The 20,879-nt window shown below is 41.2% G+C and overlaps 1 protein-coding gene across 2 annotated transcripts in view; it reads left to right on the plus strand.

The window, feature by feature from the left end:
• PDE1B (phosphodiesterase 1B) overlaps positions 1 to 20,879 on the plus strand; it is a 1,345,653-nt gene that overhangs the window by 1,168,184 nt on the left and 156,590 nt on the right. For both annotated transcript variants that reach the window (XM_085654771.1, XM_085654770.1), the window contains one exon: positions 16,376 to 16,477. In XM_085654771.1, coding sequence (XP_085510897.1) covers positions 16,376 to 16,477 — 102 coding nt within the window. The remainder of the gene's footprint in view (positions 1 to 16,375; positions 16,478 to 20,879) is intronic.

Genomic DNA, 20,879 nt, shown 5'->3' on the forward strand with positions numbered 1-20,879 from the left:
TTTTTTCTTAAATGAACACATGGAACAAATTCCTTGAGTGTGCATCGCGGTTCCATAACAAGAATTAACAAAGCCTGTAGGGCTAGGTTGCTGTTCAATGAGCAGCTCTGGTGAGAGAACTCTGAAGATTGTTGCGTTTCAAGTTTTAGGAAGTGATGAAGCTGAAGAGATAGTCCAACAGGTTGGTAGTCTCAAAGACTAGGGCAAAGGATGGACTACCAATGAGTTCTGAGCTCAGTTTTACTCTCCTTTGCTGTCATAATTCATACACTCTGTAAGAGAGCTGAGGAGGGTACCTCGTCTTGTCAGGAGTGCTGCTATACTCTTAATGGTCACATGTGCCATGTGACTTGGCAAAGCGGCCATGTTTTCACTAGGACACAGACACAACCTCTGCAAATTGCAGCAATGCTTGTAAGTCACCTGTGCCAGCAGGGCTGTTGTATTTGCAAGGCCCACTCTGTTCCACTGCAAACAAAAGGCTGCCATAGATCTAAATCTGAATTAACTTAACATGCATATTTACCAGGCAACACGTAGTTAGATCCTGAGTGTTAACAGCACAAATATTAACCAAAGTGAAAGCAAAATGTAAATCAATCAATCAATCAGTCATTTGTTAAGCGCACTACATACCCGCGAGGGTCTCAAGGCACTGGGGGGGAGGTAGGGGCCGCTACTGATCGAACAGCCAGGTCTTCAGTGTCCTCCTGAAGGTCAGCAGGTCTTGGGTCTGTCGTAGGCTCAGTGGGAGGGTGTCCCATGTCTTGGCGGCGATGTGGGAGAAGGATATCCCGCCGGTGGTTGTTTTTCGAATGCGCGGGACGGTGGTGAGTGAGAGGTCGGCGGGGTGTAGAAGGAGAGCCGTCTGTTGAGGTAGGCTGGGCCGGTCTTGTGGAGTGCCTTGTGTGAGTGGATGAGGAGCTTGAAGGATATCCTCTTGTTGACAGGGAGCCAGTGCAGGTTTCTTAGGTGGGGGTGATGTGGCCGTGTCGTGGTACATTTTGGATGCGTTGTAGTCGATTGATGAGCTTGGTCGGGGCTCCCGCGTAGAGGGCTTTTCCGTAGTCGAGCCTGCTGCTGACGAGGGCCTGGGTGACTGTCTTTCTTGTATCTGTCGGGATTCATCTGTAGATCTTGCGGAGCATGCGGAGGGTGTTGACGCAGGAGGAGACGGCGTTGACTTGCTTGGCCATTGAGAGCGTTGAGTCGAGGATGATTCCCAGGTTGCGTGCGTGGTCGGTGGGGGTCGGGGCTGCCCCCAGTGCCGATGGCCACCAGGAGTCGTCCCAGGCTGACAGGTTGGAGCCGAGGATGAGGACCTCCGTCTTGTCCGAGTTCAGCTTCAGATGGCTGATCTTTATCCAGTCGGCAACGGCCTTCATTCCTTCGTGGAGGCTGGCTTTGGCGGTGATGGGGTCTTTGGTGAGGGAGAGGATCAGTTGAGTGTCATTGGCGTAGGAGATTATGTTGAGGTCGTGCTGTCGGGCGACGTGTGCGAGCGGAGCCATGTAAATGATGAACAGTGTCGGGCTTAGGGAGGATCCCTCGGGTACGCCGCAGATGATCTCGGAGGCTTTGGAATGGAACGGGGGGAGGCGGACGCTCGGGGTTCTGCCGGAGAGGAAGGAGGTGGTCCATTCCAGAGCCTTGTCTCGGATCCCTGCGGGGTGGAGGCGTGCACGTAGTGTGCAGTGGCAGACCGTGTCTTAGGCAGCGGAGAGGTCTAGGAGGATGAGTGCTGTGGTCTCCCCGTTGTCTAGCAGGGTCCTGATGTTGTCGGTGGCGGCGATAAGGACGGTCTCGGTGCTGTGGTTGCTGCGGAACCCAGACTGGGAAGGGTCCAGGATTCTGTTCTCTTCGAGGTATCGGGTTAGCTGTCTGTTGACGATTTTCTCGATGACCTTGGCTGGGAAGGGGAGCAGAGAGATGGGCCGGAAGTTCTTGAGGTCTCTTGGGATTTTTGAGTAGGGCGTTGATCTCCACGTGTTTCCAGCTCTCTGGGAAGGTCGCGGTCTCGAGGGAGAGATTGCGCAGGTGGGGTGTGATGGAGCTGCTTGCTTTGTTGCAGACATGGTGCGGGAATGGGTCTGACGGAGAGCCGGAGTGGATTGTGCTCATGGTCTTGATGGTGTCATCGACGCTCACGCTGGTCCAGGCTAGCAAGGGGATGTGGTCGATGGTGTGCGGAGGGTCTGTTGTGTTGCTGTCTGTTGGGGCTGTCTAGGTGTTGAAGCTGTCGTGGATGTCTGCTATCTTGCGGTGGAAGAAGGTGGCAAGGGAGTCGCACAGGCTTGCGACGGCAGGATGTCGTTGGTGTTGGAGCTGGGGTTGGAGAGTTCCTTCACGATGTTGAAGAGCTCCTTGCTGTCGTGTGCGTTGTTGTCGAGACGGTCTTTGGAGGAGGTCTTCTTGGCAGCCCTGATGAGGTGTGGTGGTTGCGGACAGCGTCCTTGTGTGCTGCGTGGCTGTCCGGAGTTTGTTCACTGTGCCATGTGTCAATGCCCCAGCCACCGTTCCAAAATATGGCATGCTTCTGCATTACCTAAAGCAAAGCAAATAAAAAGGGGATTGCCTGATAATCCTGGCCTCATATTCCTCCTGCCACAATAGGTTCTATTAGGGGATAGTGGAGGGATAGAATAGGGGGAAAAGGTTTGCATTTTGTATAGCACTTGCTACCCCTGATGAGGTGTTGAAGCGCTTTTTCGGCGAGTAACATGCTATTCCGGACCCAATAAAGGATTAGTGGTGAATTGGTGTAGTGAAAAACGAAAGTAATTTGAGTGGTGGATATGTTAGTCAGTTATTTTGATTGATAAGGATAGTGTAGGGAAAGAATAGGGAATAAGGTTTGCATTTACATAGAGCTTGCTACCCCAATTGAGGTGTTGAATTGCTTTTTCGGTGAGTAGCACGCTACTCCGGAACCCATAAGGATTAGTGGTGAATTATTATAGTGAAATATGAAAATAATTTTGAGTGGTGGACATGTTAGTCTGTTATCTGGATTCAAAAGTTTAGTGGAGGGGTGTTTTGGAGCTCATAGCAGTAGGAGGAGGATTGGGATGAATAAAAGGGAGATGGAGGGGAAGAGTCAGAGGGCAGGATTTAGAAAGGCTTGATTTGGGGGATCGGAATAGTAAAAGAGGTAGATGATGCAAGGAGGGGTAGAATAGGAAAGGGTCTAGAAAGGGATATTTTGGGGATCATAGTAGTGGTATGGGGTTCGGGATGAATGAGAGAGTGGAGTTATTGGATATATTGGTAGACGTATAGGGTGAGATTTGGGTAGTGCATTGGAAAGAGGAGTAGAAAGAGGTTTGAGATGAGTCAGAGATTTTAGGTAGAGGATATATTGAGAGTGGTATAAGGTGAGAAATAGGTTAGTGCATTGGCTATGCTGAATTAGAAGAAAAGTAATAAATATATAGATTCATAAGTACATGGAAGGGGTATAGATGCATAAAGGAAGGTAGTATATGCAGATTAAAGATGCATTAAATAAACTCTGGCTTTCAAGTATAGTACTTTAAATTAATTGTATTGATTCATTTATATATTTTTGTAATCCAATAGTGAAGCAATCGTAGATAAATTATTAGGATGAAAGATGTACTTATTTATGCAGTCACTTATATACATGTTAAAAACATAGAATAATGTAACTCTCAGTAATATGTACATTTGTTAAGCAGAACTATTGAATAGCTATATTTTTTTAAAACATAATTATTCTACACCTTTATACAAAGCAATACACATATATAGGTACATATCTATAGTACAAATAAATGCTTATATACAGAGGGATATGCTGTATATTTCTGTTTGCGTATGGTGGTTCTGTGGGGAAGAGCCAATTCTTGAGTAGTTTTCTGAAGATCAGGTCGTTATCCGTGGATCATATGTTGGGGGTAAAGCATTCCATAGTTTGGCTGGTTGAACAGAGAAGGATGTGCCACCCATGTTTTTTTTCTTGTACATTGGGATTTTGAGGTGAGGTGCCACTCTAAAGTGGAGGTTCCTTTGTTGAATGTGTTTGGTGATTTTATTCCTGATGAAGAGCAGTCCTGTTCCATGTATCGCTTTGTGGGTGATACAAAGCAGCTTGAAAGTAGATCTTCTGTCAACTGGTTATCAATGCATGTCTTTCAAGGCAGGGGAGAAGTGGTCTAATGGATTTACATGTAAGAGTAGTCTGGCAGCCGAGTTATGAATCTGTTGTAGTCTTTTCATGTTTATTAAAGGGGATCCATGGTAGAGGCTATTGGCATAATCGAGTTTGGATGGAACAAGGAAGCTGGTAGCCTGGACTTTGTGTGGAAATCCCAAAAGGGGAAAGATTCATTGCAGAGTTTTTATAGTAACAAAGCTTGATTTTGCAGGTTTGTTCACTTGGGCATTCATAGATAGCTTGGAGCCCATGGTCATTCCGAGGTTTCTTACTTCCTTCGATACTTTAGGCAGTGTCCCTAGATCATCAGGCCATGCGGCAGGCGGGTCATAATGTTTCCAATTGCCACTCGTGAGTATTTTCATTTTGAAAGCAATCAATTTGGGGGGGCTCCACGTCGTCCATTGATCCACGACTCTGAGGCAACTGAAAATTGGCGAGTTTCCAATGTCTTTGGAACATTCCAGTTGAAGGAGTATTTGTGTGTCATCTGCATTGTTATAGCACGTGAGGTGAAATTGATTGGTCAGTGCTGGTAATGACTTTTTGTAGATGTAGAAAAGCATGGGTGAGATGATAGAGCCCTGACGGACCCCTGATTTTGTGAAGTACAGTTTGGATGAGAAAGGGGGGTATGGATGACATTAGCTCCTTTGCAAAGGTAGGATGTGATCCGGTCTAGAGCCATTCCCTCTATGCTGGCTTTGTTGAGTCTTTGTATCAGAGTGTCAGGGTCAACCATGTCTAAAGTCAGCCGAGAGGTCCAAGAGAAGTAGTGCAGCAACCCCGTTGCGGTCAACTGTGTTCTTCAGATCATCCCAGATGGCAAAGAGGGCAGATTCTGTGCCTCTTCTTGGACAGAATCCTGTTTGGAAGTCTGAAAGTATGGCATTATCTTCAATGAATTGTGACATCTGGGTGAACACTTTTCTTTCAATCAGTTTGGCCAGGAAAGGTCCATTTGTAATCGGTCTGTATTTGTAAGGGTTCACAAGTCCAAGTTTGTTTTGTTCAGTAATGGGAGTGTGTATGACTTTGAGTTCTCCTGGAAATATTCCGTAGTTAAGGAATTATTGATGATTCTTCTTAGTGCAGTGGCAGCAGATGTTGTTAGAATAGGAGAGAGACATATGTCTGCAGCTTTTGACACCTAATGCGTCAGGATGCCACAGGTGGCTGCACAGGTCACTCGTGCATTGGAGCTGGACTGTTCTCCATTGGAGACACCTGGGATCTGTTCAAAGCCAGACATGTGAGCAAACAAGCTGATCCTTTCTAAGTGTGGAAAGATAAACCACTCCAAACTGGTAAAATATTTCAAGTGGGTGCCCGCTGTGCTAAAACAAATATGACTGGCTCCTATTCTGAGACGGCACCTCTCACATCCAGAAAGCAAACCTCCATTCCCAGCCTAAGAGGGGAGGCAGATGACTATGTACTTTTGTTACTGGACCTGGGATTCACAGTTGAATAAATCTATACCTCTACTTGCGACAAAGCTTCATAAAATGTCATCTTTTGTCAAAAGAGTAGTTTTAGAAGCTTTTCTTTCATTTGAATTTGAATGATCCACAAATTTTTCCATCTCAACCTAACTTCCAGAGCTTACTTTTTTGGAGGCAATCAAGCGCAATAACTTTTCCAGGTCAATCATTTTTTCATTATTCTTAGTAAGGTTGTCTTCTGCCCCCGAGATTCTCTCCTCTGCCATGGCTAGTATCTTATCCTGTTTTCCATTTTGAATGTAATGGTGTTGATTGAGTTAGCACATCCTTCTTGACATCGGTTGAGGTGAGAATCTGCTACATGACTTACAGTAACATCTTCACATCTTCCTCCTTCTCCATTCCCAGCCCACAAGCCTCCAACATGAACCACCACCTGCGCTCGACTCCGGTGTCCTGTTGTATCCCCAGGCTTCAGACTGTAGTTTGGCCTGTTTAGTATCTGTTTTACAGTTGTCTCAGACTGCCTGTTGTTTTAATGAAATGTCTCTAAGTGTGGTTTATGAAAGGCTCGAGCCCTCGCAGCCCTGGGCCAAAGTCACCCACTGGTGTTCCCCTGTTTCCCCAAATTACCTCAATATGAAAAGTAGAGGATGACCTCAGTCTTGTGGATCCTGCTTGCCCACTGTTGATGTCTTTTAAGCAGGTCCCACTCCTCCAGGAGACCGAATGGGGAGGAAGAATTATTTTCTGCATTTAGTTATTCTGTTAACAGGGACATCTGACCTCTCTCGATCCCAGTGAGTACTACGGAGGTGGTTGGGTGGGGGGGGACACAAGCCCTGTGGCATGCAGGACATTGGGGGCCCTACCACGCACAGGCCCGACTCTTTTCTGCTGTCTCTGCCTCTTCTCCCTCGGGCCCCAGGAGGCAGTGTGGCCACACTGTTTTACGCTACTTGCTGCTCACGTGGATAGCTGACCAACTTTCAGTCATCTATCTCCTAAAGAGGTCAGAAGGTACATGCCACACCTACTCACGAGCACCTCGTGTTGTCACTTCAAATAGGCCTGCACTGCCCAGTCTGACTTGACCCTACTGTGCAGCCAGTCCTCATGTGTTGAGACAGCACCACCAACCTTTCGGGGTGTCATGCCACTCCTTCAGACCTATGGGAAAGAACAGTGATGCAGAGGAACAAATACATGTACAAATCTGTAGGAAAAAAAGTAATTAATCCCTAGCAATGAGACATCAATCTCTACAATTATTTTAATTATATCAAACCGATACACACTCCAAAAAATGGTTGTTCAAGAATGTATTTATCTGTTTTATATCTCTGAACACACACAAAAATACATAAAAAGCATATACATATTTGCAAACGATATACAAATCGCCAATCCTTCCTACCCTTTGTCTGTGCATGCGGATGCTACAAATAAACAAGGAACGTCATTCCATAGGCGCCTTCAGACCTCAGCCCAGACAACAGGCTGAGACGTCCTGCAGTCCAGGATGCAGGCCTCTCTGCTCAGTCGCAGAGCTCTGGCACAGCAGCTGATTTAAAAGATGATTTCAGCCCCGATCCATACCACACTGACCCCGCTATCTTGTCCAAGATGATTAGCTTAATTTTAAGGACATTGGTAGGCGAATGTTGTTGAATAATTTGCCCCCACACTAAAATATCGTCCTCTTGCCAGTCAGCACTCTGGTGCCCCCTTCAAAAGAGTAGCTGTGAAGGGGAGATAGAGCTCCTCTGGGGTTATCTATATTGCAGCCTAAAATGCCCCCTTCCACAGATTTCAATATTTCTCCATGGCTTCAATAAGGGACACCTCTTCATCTCCCTTCCATACCCTATTCATTACATATTAAACTATTTACAGTGTTACTTGTACCCTTTGTACCCAGCCACACATCCGCTTTTCCTCTTGACTTGTGCCCTTTATAATGGCCCACTCTCTTGTCAGGAATTGGCTCATCAAATTGCATAGCTGTACCTCAAACCCCAAGTTATTTTTATTTACCTCAAGATCAGATTCTTAAGTCCAGTAATGATTTGTGTGAATTGGCCACCATCCCTTAGAAAAGCTGTCACTAGAAGAGCTTGTCACACGCGGTAAAGGAGATCCTGACATTCATGATGGCATTGGTATGAGCGTGCACAGCTTGCTGAGGGTCGCATTTGGGTCCAAAATCAGGAGAGAGTAATATTTTAAAATGTAATAATAAAATTAATTTAAAAAAAAATATTAAATTAAACTTTTAAATGTTTGTTAAAAACAATGTTTAAAATTGAAATAATTATACAAATAACTTTTACAAAATATAATACAAAATAAATTAAATGAAAAATTGTGCTGGGCTTGGATTTTTTTTTTAAAGAACTAATTCTTATAGATATATGATTGCATTTATATTGATTAATAATGAAATACATAGTTATTGTTATAATTTGATGCACTGTAAGATTATATTTTTTAGTTCTATGTCAATAAACATCAAATCTATAATAAAATAGAAATACTAAGAAAATGTTTTACATTACTTAACATTTATATTTAAATTACATTGTGTTAAATATAATTGTAAATAATAAGTTTCCTTATCCTTTCCCATGGGGAGCGCTCCATCACATAATCACCTATTAATGAAAAGTTACTAATCCTAACTTTACTTTCGTAAATACATTCTTAGATGTCTCTACTCCCTGAAATGAGGCGATGGAGATATGTAAGTCTACACCTAGGTGTAAATCTAAATCTAGATTCAAAGTTATTTAAAGAGCAATCTGGACAGCTACTAACTTGCTTGCATAACTGCTTGGAGGACAGTCCATGCATTCTGCTAACAATGCTGCTTGGATTCTAAGAATAAAGTAGAGGTCCAAGTTGCCAGCCTGTGTTCAATTTTTGGAGGTTAATGGCGAGCCTTCTGCAATCATCTTCTCAGGCTTGGCTCTATACTGAAATATATTTACATACATGACTCCGTACAGTTCTTTACTAAAGGAAAAATATGATTTTAGTATCACAATGGGCTTCAGTATGGGCACTCTGCAGAATGCGAATGAATTCCTTCCCATTCTCTGCTTAACCTAGAAAGGTGCAGAATGCCCAACTGCCCTGCTTATGAAGGGAGATTGACCTAGTAGCTGGAATTAGTAACCTTGGAACCTTTTTTCTTGAATGAGCCTGAAGTCGTTTGCTGGTTGATCCTTACTGTTACTGTTCTTTCTCTTACTGTTTCCCATCCTTCACTTCCTGTTGATATATGTCTATCCTTCCTGGCTTCATGCCACTGGAATCAATAGAGGGGGGCCAAATGAGGTCCGTGATTCAGCTCTATTTGTCCTAAGCGGCCTGCACATCAGTTGAATTTACCAGGAGGAGATATATACAAATAAGGATAAAGGTACATATACACAAAATGTAAACATTTTAAGAAAAAAAATATATATATATGTACGTATGCTTTAAATTTTAAAAGTAGACACTGTTTTCATGCAGAAATTTGAGTTACATTTTTGGAATAATTGACCCATTGCCACTTTAAATACTGATTGTAATTAGCGGATTCCTTGTCCTTCTTCATTGTCATGAAGCTACGTTTAAAAAGATCAAACTTGTATTCACTCTCATTAACTGCATATGATTAAGACTCGTAAGAGTCAAAACGCATAATGCTGCTTGACCGGACACAAGAAAGAATCATCTCTGATGCACGTTTGGTTGGGCCTATTTGCATGTTACTAGAGGAGGAGTACATGTTTTCTTATGGAATATGTTGGTGACTGACATGATCTACGGGCCCGACCTGAAAGTCTGGGCGTCCCTAGTGTTGCATGTCTGTTGGATATATATGTATGAATATGTTTTTTTTCTCACTACCTCGCTTACTCTCACTCCAGTAAATGAGAGACCAGCACTTCAGAAAGTGGCTTATGTAGATTTTAATTGCTTGTCCCAACAAGGTGAGACAACATCAACACATTTTGGCTATTACTAGATGTTGATCAAAATGTCAGATGCCATTTTCTGAGTGCATTATAAGCTGTGTGAGTGCTGCATGCATAGTGAACATAAACAAAGTACTGGAGAGGATGTAGTCTTACAGCTAGAGCAGTTGACCTTGAAGCTTGTGAACTGGTTTCAAGTCTTGGCGACGACTCTCAACATCCTGTGATTCTGGGCAAATCACTTAATCTCCCCATGCCTAACAAAAATGAATGTGTCCATCTGTAACAAAACTGGTGCTCATGTAAAGTACTCTGATACCTGATATTCTCTGGTCTAGTTCGTGCTATATAAAAAACAAACTCTGAAAAGAAACCTCACTAACTATTGTAGTATCATCTAACTGTTTTTCATATTTCATAAGTTGATAATTCACCTCATAAATGTAAAATATATCTGATGAACACTCATTTAGCTTTATATTGAGTTGTTAGGTTCTTATATTTACCATCACGCTCATCATTGGTAATCACGAGATGCCATTTTTCTGTGTACCAAAAGATCAGCATTCATAATGATCATAGAAAACATATTACACTATGAGGTTCATTATTACATCTTCATGTTTGATAAATATTATTTACACAATTCTACTCCCTTGCATAGAAATATTAAGCTCCTTCAATTTCACCTGACTGAGAAGCTTCTAGCAGTTATAATTTCCTAAAGGTGCTTGTCTAATGATCATCTAAAGCCCTGTTAATGTATTGCAGAGTCTCTGATAAATCACAGTGAACAGTATCTATTCAATTTCTGTATACATCTGCATCTCCTCTTATCCAACCAAGTAGGTATACTGTTTAGCGAGTTTCAGAAACAAGGCAGAACAAATCTGGAAAAATATAAAGAAAAGTATTTATTAAAACTAGTCCTGCATCCTGTTCCCTAGCTAGAGGCAAAGCAGCAGAGGTTTTAAAGTTGAACATACATTTCCTCATCAATATTTAGACCTCATGATTCTATTGAATCCAGTTTCAAGATGTACAACAAGTTCAGTCTACACAGCTCTCTTTCCTTGTCACCCGCTCTAGCCTTCCTCAGGATGCTATGTATTACACTATATCTCATAGTGGCTTAATTCCTGCTATGATATTTCTGAAAGTGTCTCACTAAAGGGTACCTGGTCTCATTGTTTTTTAAAGCCTTCAGGTGTTGTTGTATTTGTTTATCTGTATGTAAGACAGTGGTACCTATGTAGATTTCTGGGGAAAAACATGTCAACATGTAGATTATATGATCACTTTTACAGGCCAGGTTCCCTCTGATTCTGATGACCTTCTTAAAAACAGTTTAAATTGTGGTAATATTTTCACCTAGGTGTTATGCCTTACATTCAAGGGTATGGTCGCCAAGCCCATATGTAAGTTTATACCACAAACTCCACATGATAATACTGGTATCTTTTCAGAGGCTGTTTCAGTGAGTTGAGAAATGTTCAAGCCAAGGTTATTAGAAAGTCCACATAAAGAGGAGGAAACTGCCTTCGAACAACCATGGAAACAAGAATTGTGGTGTGCATAGTTCTGATAAAGGTGGAAATGTTTTTTTCTTGACTATGTGTATATGGGGAAATTACATTTACAATGCAGGCTTAACCGCACGTGCCATTTCAACGCAAGCAGACTCACGCTTGCCTTAACTATGCATATGCCTTAACCAGGCATATGTGTGGTTGAGGCAGTCAGCGGTCTAGATGCAGAGCAGATGCGGGGAGAGGAACAGGAAGGAAAGGAACAGGAAGTACAGGAGGTTGGGGTACCGGGGCACTGGGGATTGGAGTAGTTTTTACGCTGGGTGCTGAGTTTTGGGGCTAAGGGTGGGGGTCATGGTAGTTTTTAGAGCTGGGGTGGGTAGATTACAGGGCTGGTGGCAGGATGATTTTAGGGCTCAGGGGGGCTGGGTTGTGGTCTTGACAACACATGTACCTTTACCAATCATGCCTATACAACAAAATTAGTTTTGAAGGCATGTGTGGTAAAGATGTGGTCGTTGTTAAGATTGTGTTGGTAAGGCATGCGTGATTTAGGGAGTCGTTTCATCATACACCCATGAATATAGCAGTAGCATACAGACTGCTGGAGGATATTGAATGATTAAAAAACAATAGAGACAATTGAATATTTGTAGGTCAAGAATGAATTTTTAGTGACCGGAGTGAGTGGGGAGAACCTGGACTGATAAACTGGGATGAAAAATACATTTTAAAGAGAGGATCGTCTTCAGTTATCAATTTTTCACTTCATTCTAAAAGTACACAAAAATGTTAGTAACACCCTCTGAAGAACTATAATTGCAGCTCAAAAGAGCATATTTGAGAATAAGTCGAAATATATTGATAGCTTCTTAAATAAGACCATTTGTTTCCAGTTTACCTTTGCACATCAAGGATACCTTGATTGTTTTAAAGAATCATTTATATTGGGAGCATGACATGCTCATTATGACCCTTGAGGTGTCAACACTTTCTACCAGTATACACAGGGCCACCGTATTTATGTGGCAGAAGAGGACCAAATCATGTGGCATGATTGACTAAATTAGGCATCAAGAAAATGTAGATTATGCTGTAATATGCTATATATATTTGATGATAGCATTACTTCATTATTATGTCATTTTTACTCATGATAACACTGTCAGGGCAAACATTTCATGTCATTTTTTACAACCAAATACAGTGAAAAGCAACAGAAAGATGGCCAGTCATCTTTTGCAAAGGGCCTTCCAAACAGGGTGAACTATGTTTGGGCTGTTTATAGTAACTTTTGGTCCATTTGAGCTAGAAGCTGAAGGCGTGCGCTGTGGGTGTTGGGACACACACCTCAAGTTGATGGCCCAAACCCATGCCACACACAGCGATGGACATCTGACTTTACTGAAAAACGAAAGGTTCAAGTGACGTTATAGTTAGGAATTCTAATAATATCTTACTTTAATTTTTTTTTTACCTACCAATTCACTGAAAAAAACAAAGTTTAAAGTGACATTATAGTTAGATGAAAATGTCAGTTAAAACATAATGATTAGAAACAAAGAAAATCACTGAAATTCACACGTAATAGTTATCTCAAGTAACAATAACTTGTGCCCTAAAGTAACTATAATTCACACCCTCGTCATGCACTGCTAATTACCTCATAGTACATCACTCATGACATGTTCTATGACACCATTGATAATATCACTGCAATATCTAAAATGACATCATTGATGACAAGACTGTACATGGCGAGGCACAAGTTAAATTTACTGTAGGGCATAGTAACTTAAGATAACTATAACTTGTGAATTTCAGTGGTTTTGTTAATTTAAAACGATGTATTTTATCGGATTTTTTCAACTAACTGTAGCATACCGTTAACCTTTGATTTTCATATATATCGTGAATTTTTCAAAACTAATGGGGCGCTCCGCTCAGCTCCTACCCTGGAAGTCTCGGGCTGATTCGTCAAGCGGGGGCTAAGAAAAAAGAGGGGTCCCAAAACTCGATTTCCCCATGCATTTTCCCATAGGACCTTTAGTCGAAGGTACAGCCCGAACGGCTGAATAGAATTACTTGAAATTTGGCAAAGAGGTAGTCCTCAGGTCAGGGATGTGCCTTTTGCATATATGGTGTCAATCTGTTCAGTAGTTCCTGAGAAAATTGCAGTTAAAAGTACATAAATATCTATTTGCGCGCACCGAGCGTAATTCTGATTGGTGGCTACATGTCAGTCAACATTAGAATCGGTCGAAATCAGGAAGTGTTGTCTGCCATTTTGTGTGTGACAGTGAATAAGAAAGGTGGAGAACATGAAAAGGGGGCAGGGTACAGAGTTCCTGACCCCCTAGCTTTTGGCAGGGGGTCCCTGAAGGACCATGAAGGGTGAAAAAAACATTTTTTTTTTTTTTAAATCGCGGGGTGCGCGCACGGTGCGAGAAAATAAATCATAAAAAAAATAGAATTAAAAATCAAATTTAAGTGTTTAGATGTTAGGTGGCTCTAAAATGAGCCGTTGTGTTAATTGAGGAACAGAGGAACAAAAAAATGAAAAAAATTATAGGGTGCCGCATGTGTGCTGCTGTATCTTGCTCTCTATTAGGGGAATGCTGGTGTCCCCATAAGAGAGAAGAGCATTGCACGCATTGCACCGTATATGCACCCTCTTGAAAAGAGGGTGTATATCCAGAGGAACAGAAGCAGGTGAAGCTGCCGCCGCAGATGAAGTGCTCGGCTGAGCTGCCGATGATGTGCTCAGCTGAGCTGCTGCGGATGTGCTCGGCTGAGCTGCTGGAGGGTTTTCTCTAGCAGCTCGAGCATAAGCCATAGGATGTACATCTCTAACGTGCCTGATCATAGTGAAGATACTAAAAGAGTATTTCTCTTTAGGATCTCCTCTTGATAAGACACCACCACAAATAGTGCAGGTGACTTTTGGAGCATTCACCTTCTTCTGCCCCTCTGGAAAAGTCAAAAATTGCCATATAAAAGAGTTTTTCTGTTTCCTCTGTCTCTGTGGCACAAGGGTCTCCTGCTCACTCCCAGAAGATGACTGCTGCTCTGCCATTCTCAAGTACTGGAGTACTGGAAAATCTGCTCAGCTCCTTCTCCCAGGGAATCAGAAGTATTAATGAGGGGAGTGGGTGTGGTGTTGGAAGTTTCTGGAACTGAAACTACTATAAACCAATGAAAAGTGTTGTTTCTTAATCACATGACCTGAAACTACTATAAACCAATGAAAAGTGTTGTTTCTAAATCACAGGACTTGCCGTGCGCGCACCATGCGTGCACGGTGTGCGCACGGAGCACGCACACATGCGCGTACGGAGCACGCGCGCATGCGCGTAGGGAGCACGCGCGTACGGAGCACGTGCGCATGCGTGTACGGAGCACGCACGACGTACGCATGCGCACACGGAGCACGTACGCATGCGTGCACTGCAAAAACAAAAATTAAAAGTGTTTATAAGTTTATAGAAGATATTAACTATGCTGTTCAACTCTATCCAAATTAAAAAAAAAAAAAAAAACTGAGCCATTCCATATTACAGGATAAAGTTAATCTATAACTATATACATAGGTAGCTTATTGTAAAATAAATATTTAAAAAATATAATAATACATTCATAAATTAGCATTTAAAAAACCTTTGAAATTCACTTAAAAAAACCATAGGTTTCACACACGTTATAGTTAGGAATTAGCATTTAAAAAACCTTGCAAATTCACTAAAAAAAACAGAGGTTTCACACACGTTATAGTTAGGAATTAGCATTTAAAAAACCTTGCAAATTCACTAAAAAAACCATAGGTTTCACACACGTTATAGTTAGGAAATAGCATTTAAAAAACCTAGCAAATTCACTGAAAAAACCTTAGGTTTCACACATGTTATAGTTAGCTGGACATTTCACTCGTAAAAAACCAATGAAATTCCCCCGTTATAGTTAGTTCAGCTAACTATAAGTCGCGCGTCCGCAATCCACTGCTGATGATGTCACATATTACATCACTCATGACATGGTCAGTGACATCACTCATGACATCACTGATGACAAATGCTAATTCCTAACTAAAAATTGTGTGAAACCTATGATTTTTTCAGTGAATATATATATATATATATATATATATAGTCCCACTGTTTAATCTGTAGCCCAATATATGAACCACGATAAAATTAACTTTTAGTGATTCCCTGCTGCCCACACTTAAATTTTCTTTTTTCTCTTCCTTCTATCCTTCTTCACCTAATGGCTCCTCCCTCTCTCTTCTCCCTCCTCAGTGTTCCCCCTCAACTTTCCACCTTTTTCCTTACTCCCTTTTACCATTTCCTTCTTTTGCTCCCTCTTTTTACATTCCCTTTTATCTAATCCCTTCAGTTTATTTGTGCAGCTTTTTTGCCCTTAAACCATGTTTTCTATTCTTTTATCTACTGCCTCTTCTACTTCAACTGTTTCTTCATCTATTGCCTCCTTCCCCTACTACCTTCTCACCTTCGCCTCTTTGTGTGCACCTCCTTTCCCGCCTTCTCACAATTGCCACCATCTTTCTTTCTCCCTTCTCTCACTATTACTCTTTATGTAATGGCCCCCATCTATCTCACAAGCATCTCATCCTTATTTTACTTATTTACTTTTTACTTTCTTTCTTTTTTCTTGTTTATTATACCTCATTCATTTCCCTCCCTGTAATTGGCATTTCTTTTGTGCTTCCTCTCGCTCTCTCACTCACTATGCTTGCAGTCACCATACATCTCTTATCTTTTAACTCCTCTTTTAACATCCTGACCCAAGTCTTAGAGAATTTTAATAACCATATTTATGTGACGCACTGAAATGATAGGGTCAGCTCATGTTTCTTTACATTGCACATCATTCATAATAGGATAATTTAATGGCTCAGTGGCTTTTTACAGGTCATTTAACCTCTGATTCCTAAATAAGATTAGAAACTTGCTCAGGGGAGCAACGACCAAAAATAGCCTAATGTATATTTCCTGTTAAAAACGGAGGGCATCCGTTTGTTTCCATCTCTGTCCCTGAAGGAAGATTCACAAACCCCACCACTTCACTGATAAGATGGAATCACAGCAGCACATGCGGTTTCAATGGCGGATCCTTTATAAACTGATTGTACCCCTTTCTTGAACAAATAATACCGTATTTGACACTCTTCGCAGATTTCTGATGATATGTGTGCTCTATTACTAAGCCTTTCTCTGTCTGCTTTCTTTCTCTTGACAGGGAGCTGCGGTCCCTGGTCATCGAGATGGTTCTAGCCACCGATATGTCCTGTCACTTCCAGCAGGTCAAGTCCATGAAGACATCTCTTCAGCAACTTGAGACGTGAGTGCCTGCCTTGGGGTATCAGAGATGGTGAGAGGAAATATGGGTCGTGCGTGTGCAGTTTAAAGACGCCATGTTGAAAGTAACAGCACAAAAACAAAACTGAGTATCTGCCTGGGGTAAAGAAGTACTCATTGGCAAATCAATAGGATGGGCCTTGCATTCTGTGCACTTTCTGTACAGCGCTGAGCTGTAGACTGTTTATTTGTACAAATACGGAACCTTACCATGTTGTTCATTCTTAAATGTTATTTTCCCTGTATGGTTGCTCCTCGTGGGCCTGTTATTGTATTTTTTTAAACTCCTACTTGATGCCGTTGCATGCTATTTTTTTTTCAGTTTGTGACAAAGGGTTTATTTCTGCCGGTAGCCTTCTATTTCTTTTTATCGAGCTTTGCTGGCGTAATTGTCTTTCTATTTCTGTAGCTAAGGCTTGGCATATGCAGGTGGGTTTGTTAACCTATTAATTTGGAGCTCACTTTGATTTTGGCACTTGTCCTGACTGGTTTGCACTGTTATTTACATAAAGTGACATAATAAAAGGACTTGTGGTTTCCTGGTTAATGTGTCAAAAGTCAAAAATGTACTTTATTCGGTTAGCAAACAGTAACCATAAAAGCAACAAAAATATAAATACAATTAAAAATGACTCAATACATAGTTGCTATTACAGGGGAGAGGTGCAAATTTTCTATATGGACGGTTAAGAATTATCCATCCATCGATATACGCAGTTTAAAACATATTTAAAAAATTCTGTCAAAGAAGCAACAATAAATACAGTGTCCATTCTTTGCAATTCTAAAAACCTTGGGCGGCATCTTTTTGCCATCATCTCTTTAAGAATTGGGACAATAAATTTCCTACGGGGCAAGGTATAATGGTTAATGTGTCAACTGTGGCTTCTAAAACCGAGCACATTGTGTGAGGTGTGCCTTGGCAACTTGTCAGTGCCTTGATACGCTTGCCTACTTGAATTGGAGCCACTTAAAAATGGGATGATTCCAAGGTCCGAGACAAAGTACTAGCCACATTAAAAATTTAGGGGGTGATTAAACTCTTAAACATAAACCTTCGGTATGTGGCCCCACCCGCCTCATTAGGATGCGACAAACACTATTCGGTCGCATTCAGACATTTCCCTATGGGCAGTCTTAAAGGTATTGAATGCAGTCTCTGTGTTTAGGATTTGAATTCAGACAGTGAGAGTCTTTAACTTTACAATGGGAAAACTCTATTTTGTGTAAGTGCTTGAATTGGACAAACATTTGCCAAGAGTCAAGACCTGACAAATGGCTCACCCTGATGTAGGTCTATATTATGTAGTTGATTGTGCTTTGAAGTTAGGTGCCACTCCACAATATGAGATGAAGCGTTTTCGGGAAAATAAACAGGTTCCTCCATGAGTAATAAAGCTGAATAATGACATGTGCCCCCTGTTGTGACACAGTACACAGTTGTCTATCACATTTATTATGAAGTTCCTGATTACATGACAAAAAAAATATATTATGCTTCTCTATGAAGCAAAAATATTTTACTCCATATATTGCATCATTTTGCACACCGACCAGAACACCTCAAGCCCCTCACAGGCTCCAGTAGGGACGTTTACTACCATAATAAATAAATAAGTGTGACTTCAAAATACTATGATATTCCTGCATCTCAGAATTACAGATGCCCCTGGTATCCATGGCATCAGTAATGGCAGATGTGGGAATATCGCATCGTGATTGCCATATCAGTTGAAACGTAGGACAAAATAAGTAATTTGAGTTGAATCACAGCTCATCGAGAGACAATTTTCTTTTAGCGAAAGCTGTGATAATATAGTCAGAATGTAAATCGTGACATAGAGCTTCCACAGTAGCTGCACTACGGATTTACAGGCATGAGTTAGCACTATTAAGACAGTTTACTTTCCCTATAATGAAGAGTTAATCATACTTAAGAGTTGTAGTAGTTCATCCTGAAGAAGCTTGCCACAAAGACCTGACTGGTTGGCTGGGAAGGACACTACAATTATTGTACAACAGTGACTTTTGTTTGCTGTAAGTGCACCCTCGTGTGCACTAATGTATTTGATCCTCTATTCCACTCCACAAAATAAGAACAAAAAGCCAAGATAAACTGGTAAACCGGTGTAAGCTATTGTTTTTGAGATCTGATTGTGGCCTTAACAATGAAGGTTGAAATCCCTAAGAGCTGAACAACCTTTCATCTTTTTATCCTTCCAATATTGAGAACTGGAGTGCAATTTGGTTGCATATAAGTAGCATCTGTTCTTCACAGTGCAATGAAATGTATAAATGTGGTAGTAAGTTCTAGAGGTAAAGCATAATTTTATTGTTATGTTTACTAACAGGGAAAACAAAAAATACGCATCAAAAAGTCAATGCAAAACTTTCCAAAGAGTACACAAACTAAAAGTATTAATGTACAAAATTCATATGGTGTTTGTTCTTGCACAGATTGTACAGTACATCCTGTTAAAATGTTCTTATTTTGTTGGCTCACTGCCCAAAAAGCTTCAGTGCAACATAAAACATTTTAGCAAGAACAAAATGGTTAGCTACATAATTGCAGCCACATTAATGTAAACATCTTATCAAAGTACCAGGTTTTGAAAAGTTTTTTTTTGATCCTGTCAAACATGGAACAGGAATTAGTGTTTATTCCACTTACATTTTTTTAAGGTGAGTTAAGTGCTCATCTTTTTGCATTCAGACACTCTGACAGGTAAATTACTACCTGTCACAGTAAAATCACGCGCGTAGATTTCTGCTTAAAGCAGGGGGAGACATTTTACTTACCTGAAGCAACAATTCTCCAGTGTGAGAAACCAGGAAAGCCATAATATGTCGAACAACTGTGGTGTACGTTCATTACAACAAATTTGGGAACCAATTTTCTGTTTTTTTGTCACCCTAAATACCAGATGACATGATGGCTTGTTACAGTACTATTCACTGTGATGATGAGGTAGTGGTTCCAAAAATTGTGCCTCACCTCTTCTGTTCCCTTATTGGAAACCAATGTCTTGTATCATGCTTTATGTTTCTTGGTTGCAGTCAATGTCTTCCTTGCCCTATGCAATGCTTGAGTTAAGTTATTTAGATGCTTTTGGATTAGAACAGCACCAAAAAGTAGCCCTGAATTCAAACATGTCCCTAGCACTCCAAAAGGGGATTTAATTGGACCACTGACCATGTTAAGGTGGAAAGTTACACACTTCTCCTAATTCTTATTTAGAACTCCACTTGCAAATGTTTATGTCTTGCATATTATTCCAAGTAGAGGTGGAAGTCAATGTCTGATACAGTGCTCCAAGTCAAGTTGATCGTCTATGTCTTCCATAGTTCTCTGTGTATAAGCAAATGTTTAATAGGGCGTTCTGTGTCGAAAAGGAAGCCAATATCTTATAGTTCTTCATGTTAAGAAACATTGTCTTACACTGTGCTTTATGCTAAGGCTGATGCCAATGTATCATAAAGCAGTCAGTGTTGAGGTGGACATCTACGTCATAACGATATTGACGCCGAATAAGGTTTATTTTATTGCACTCCAATAGAGGTCATAATCGTTGTCTTAAATAAGGTTGCGTTCTGATATGAAAAACAAAGCCTAAAACAGGATTCCATGTGGAATAACGCAATAATTAAGTAATACAATAAACAGAAACCAATAATCACAAACCCTTAAGGGTTGAAAATCCAGTATACAATGTACTGACAGTGATAAAGGTACAAGTCTAAAATGAATACTGACCCCAACCGTTACCCTTATCACACTTGCAACCCCTACCCATTTTAATAACAGCACAGGTATATATTTGGGATCTTAATTATGTCTCATTATTATTTTATGTGAAATTAAAATATCACTGGTCATTGTTTCTTCTTGATGAAGAGGAGGGGGTGAGGCTTTTCCCTTAGGCTGGAGTTCAATACACTGTAAATGTTTGCACCGTGACCCAGACACTTGCCGGCATGTTTTCTTAATTTGAAGATTCCCCACTGGATAAGGGGCATGCTCGTTAGCCAAGGTTCCTGGCAGAAGTACAGTGCGGCCCAAATTTGCAAATCTGACAAGTAGCCAGGAGTTCTGTTGCATGGATATATACATATATATATATATATATATATATAGTCCGTCGGCTAGACTGCCGACTTTGGTGCTAGAAACCAGGGTTCGAGCCTCGGGGGCGCGTCCACATCCTGTGATTCTGGGCACATCACTTAATCTCCCCGTGCCTGAATATGTAACGTAACCGATGCTCATGTAAAGCGCTCCAATACCTTCGGGTCGAGTTCGCGCTATATAAAATCTGCAAAAAAAGATGTTCACATTTTAGCAATCAAAATGTCTCTGTAACAGGTTAGTTTGACTCGATGTGTGG

Source organism: Triturus cristatus, chromosome 4_1 (assembly GCF_964204655.1).
Source record: "Triturus cristatus chromosome 4_1, aTriCri1.1, whole genome shotgun sequence".
Lineage (NCBI taxonomy): Eukaryota > Metazoa > Chordata > Amphibia > Caudata > Salamandridae > Triturus > Triturus cristatus.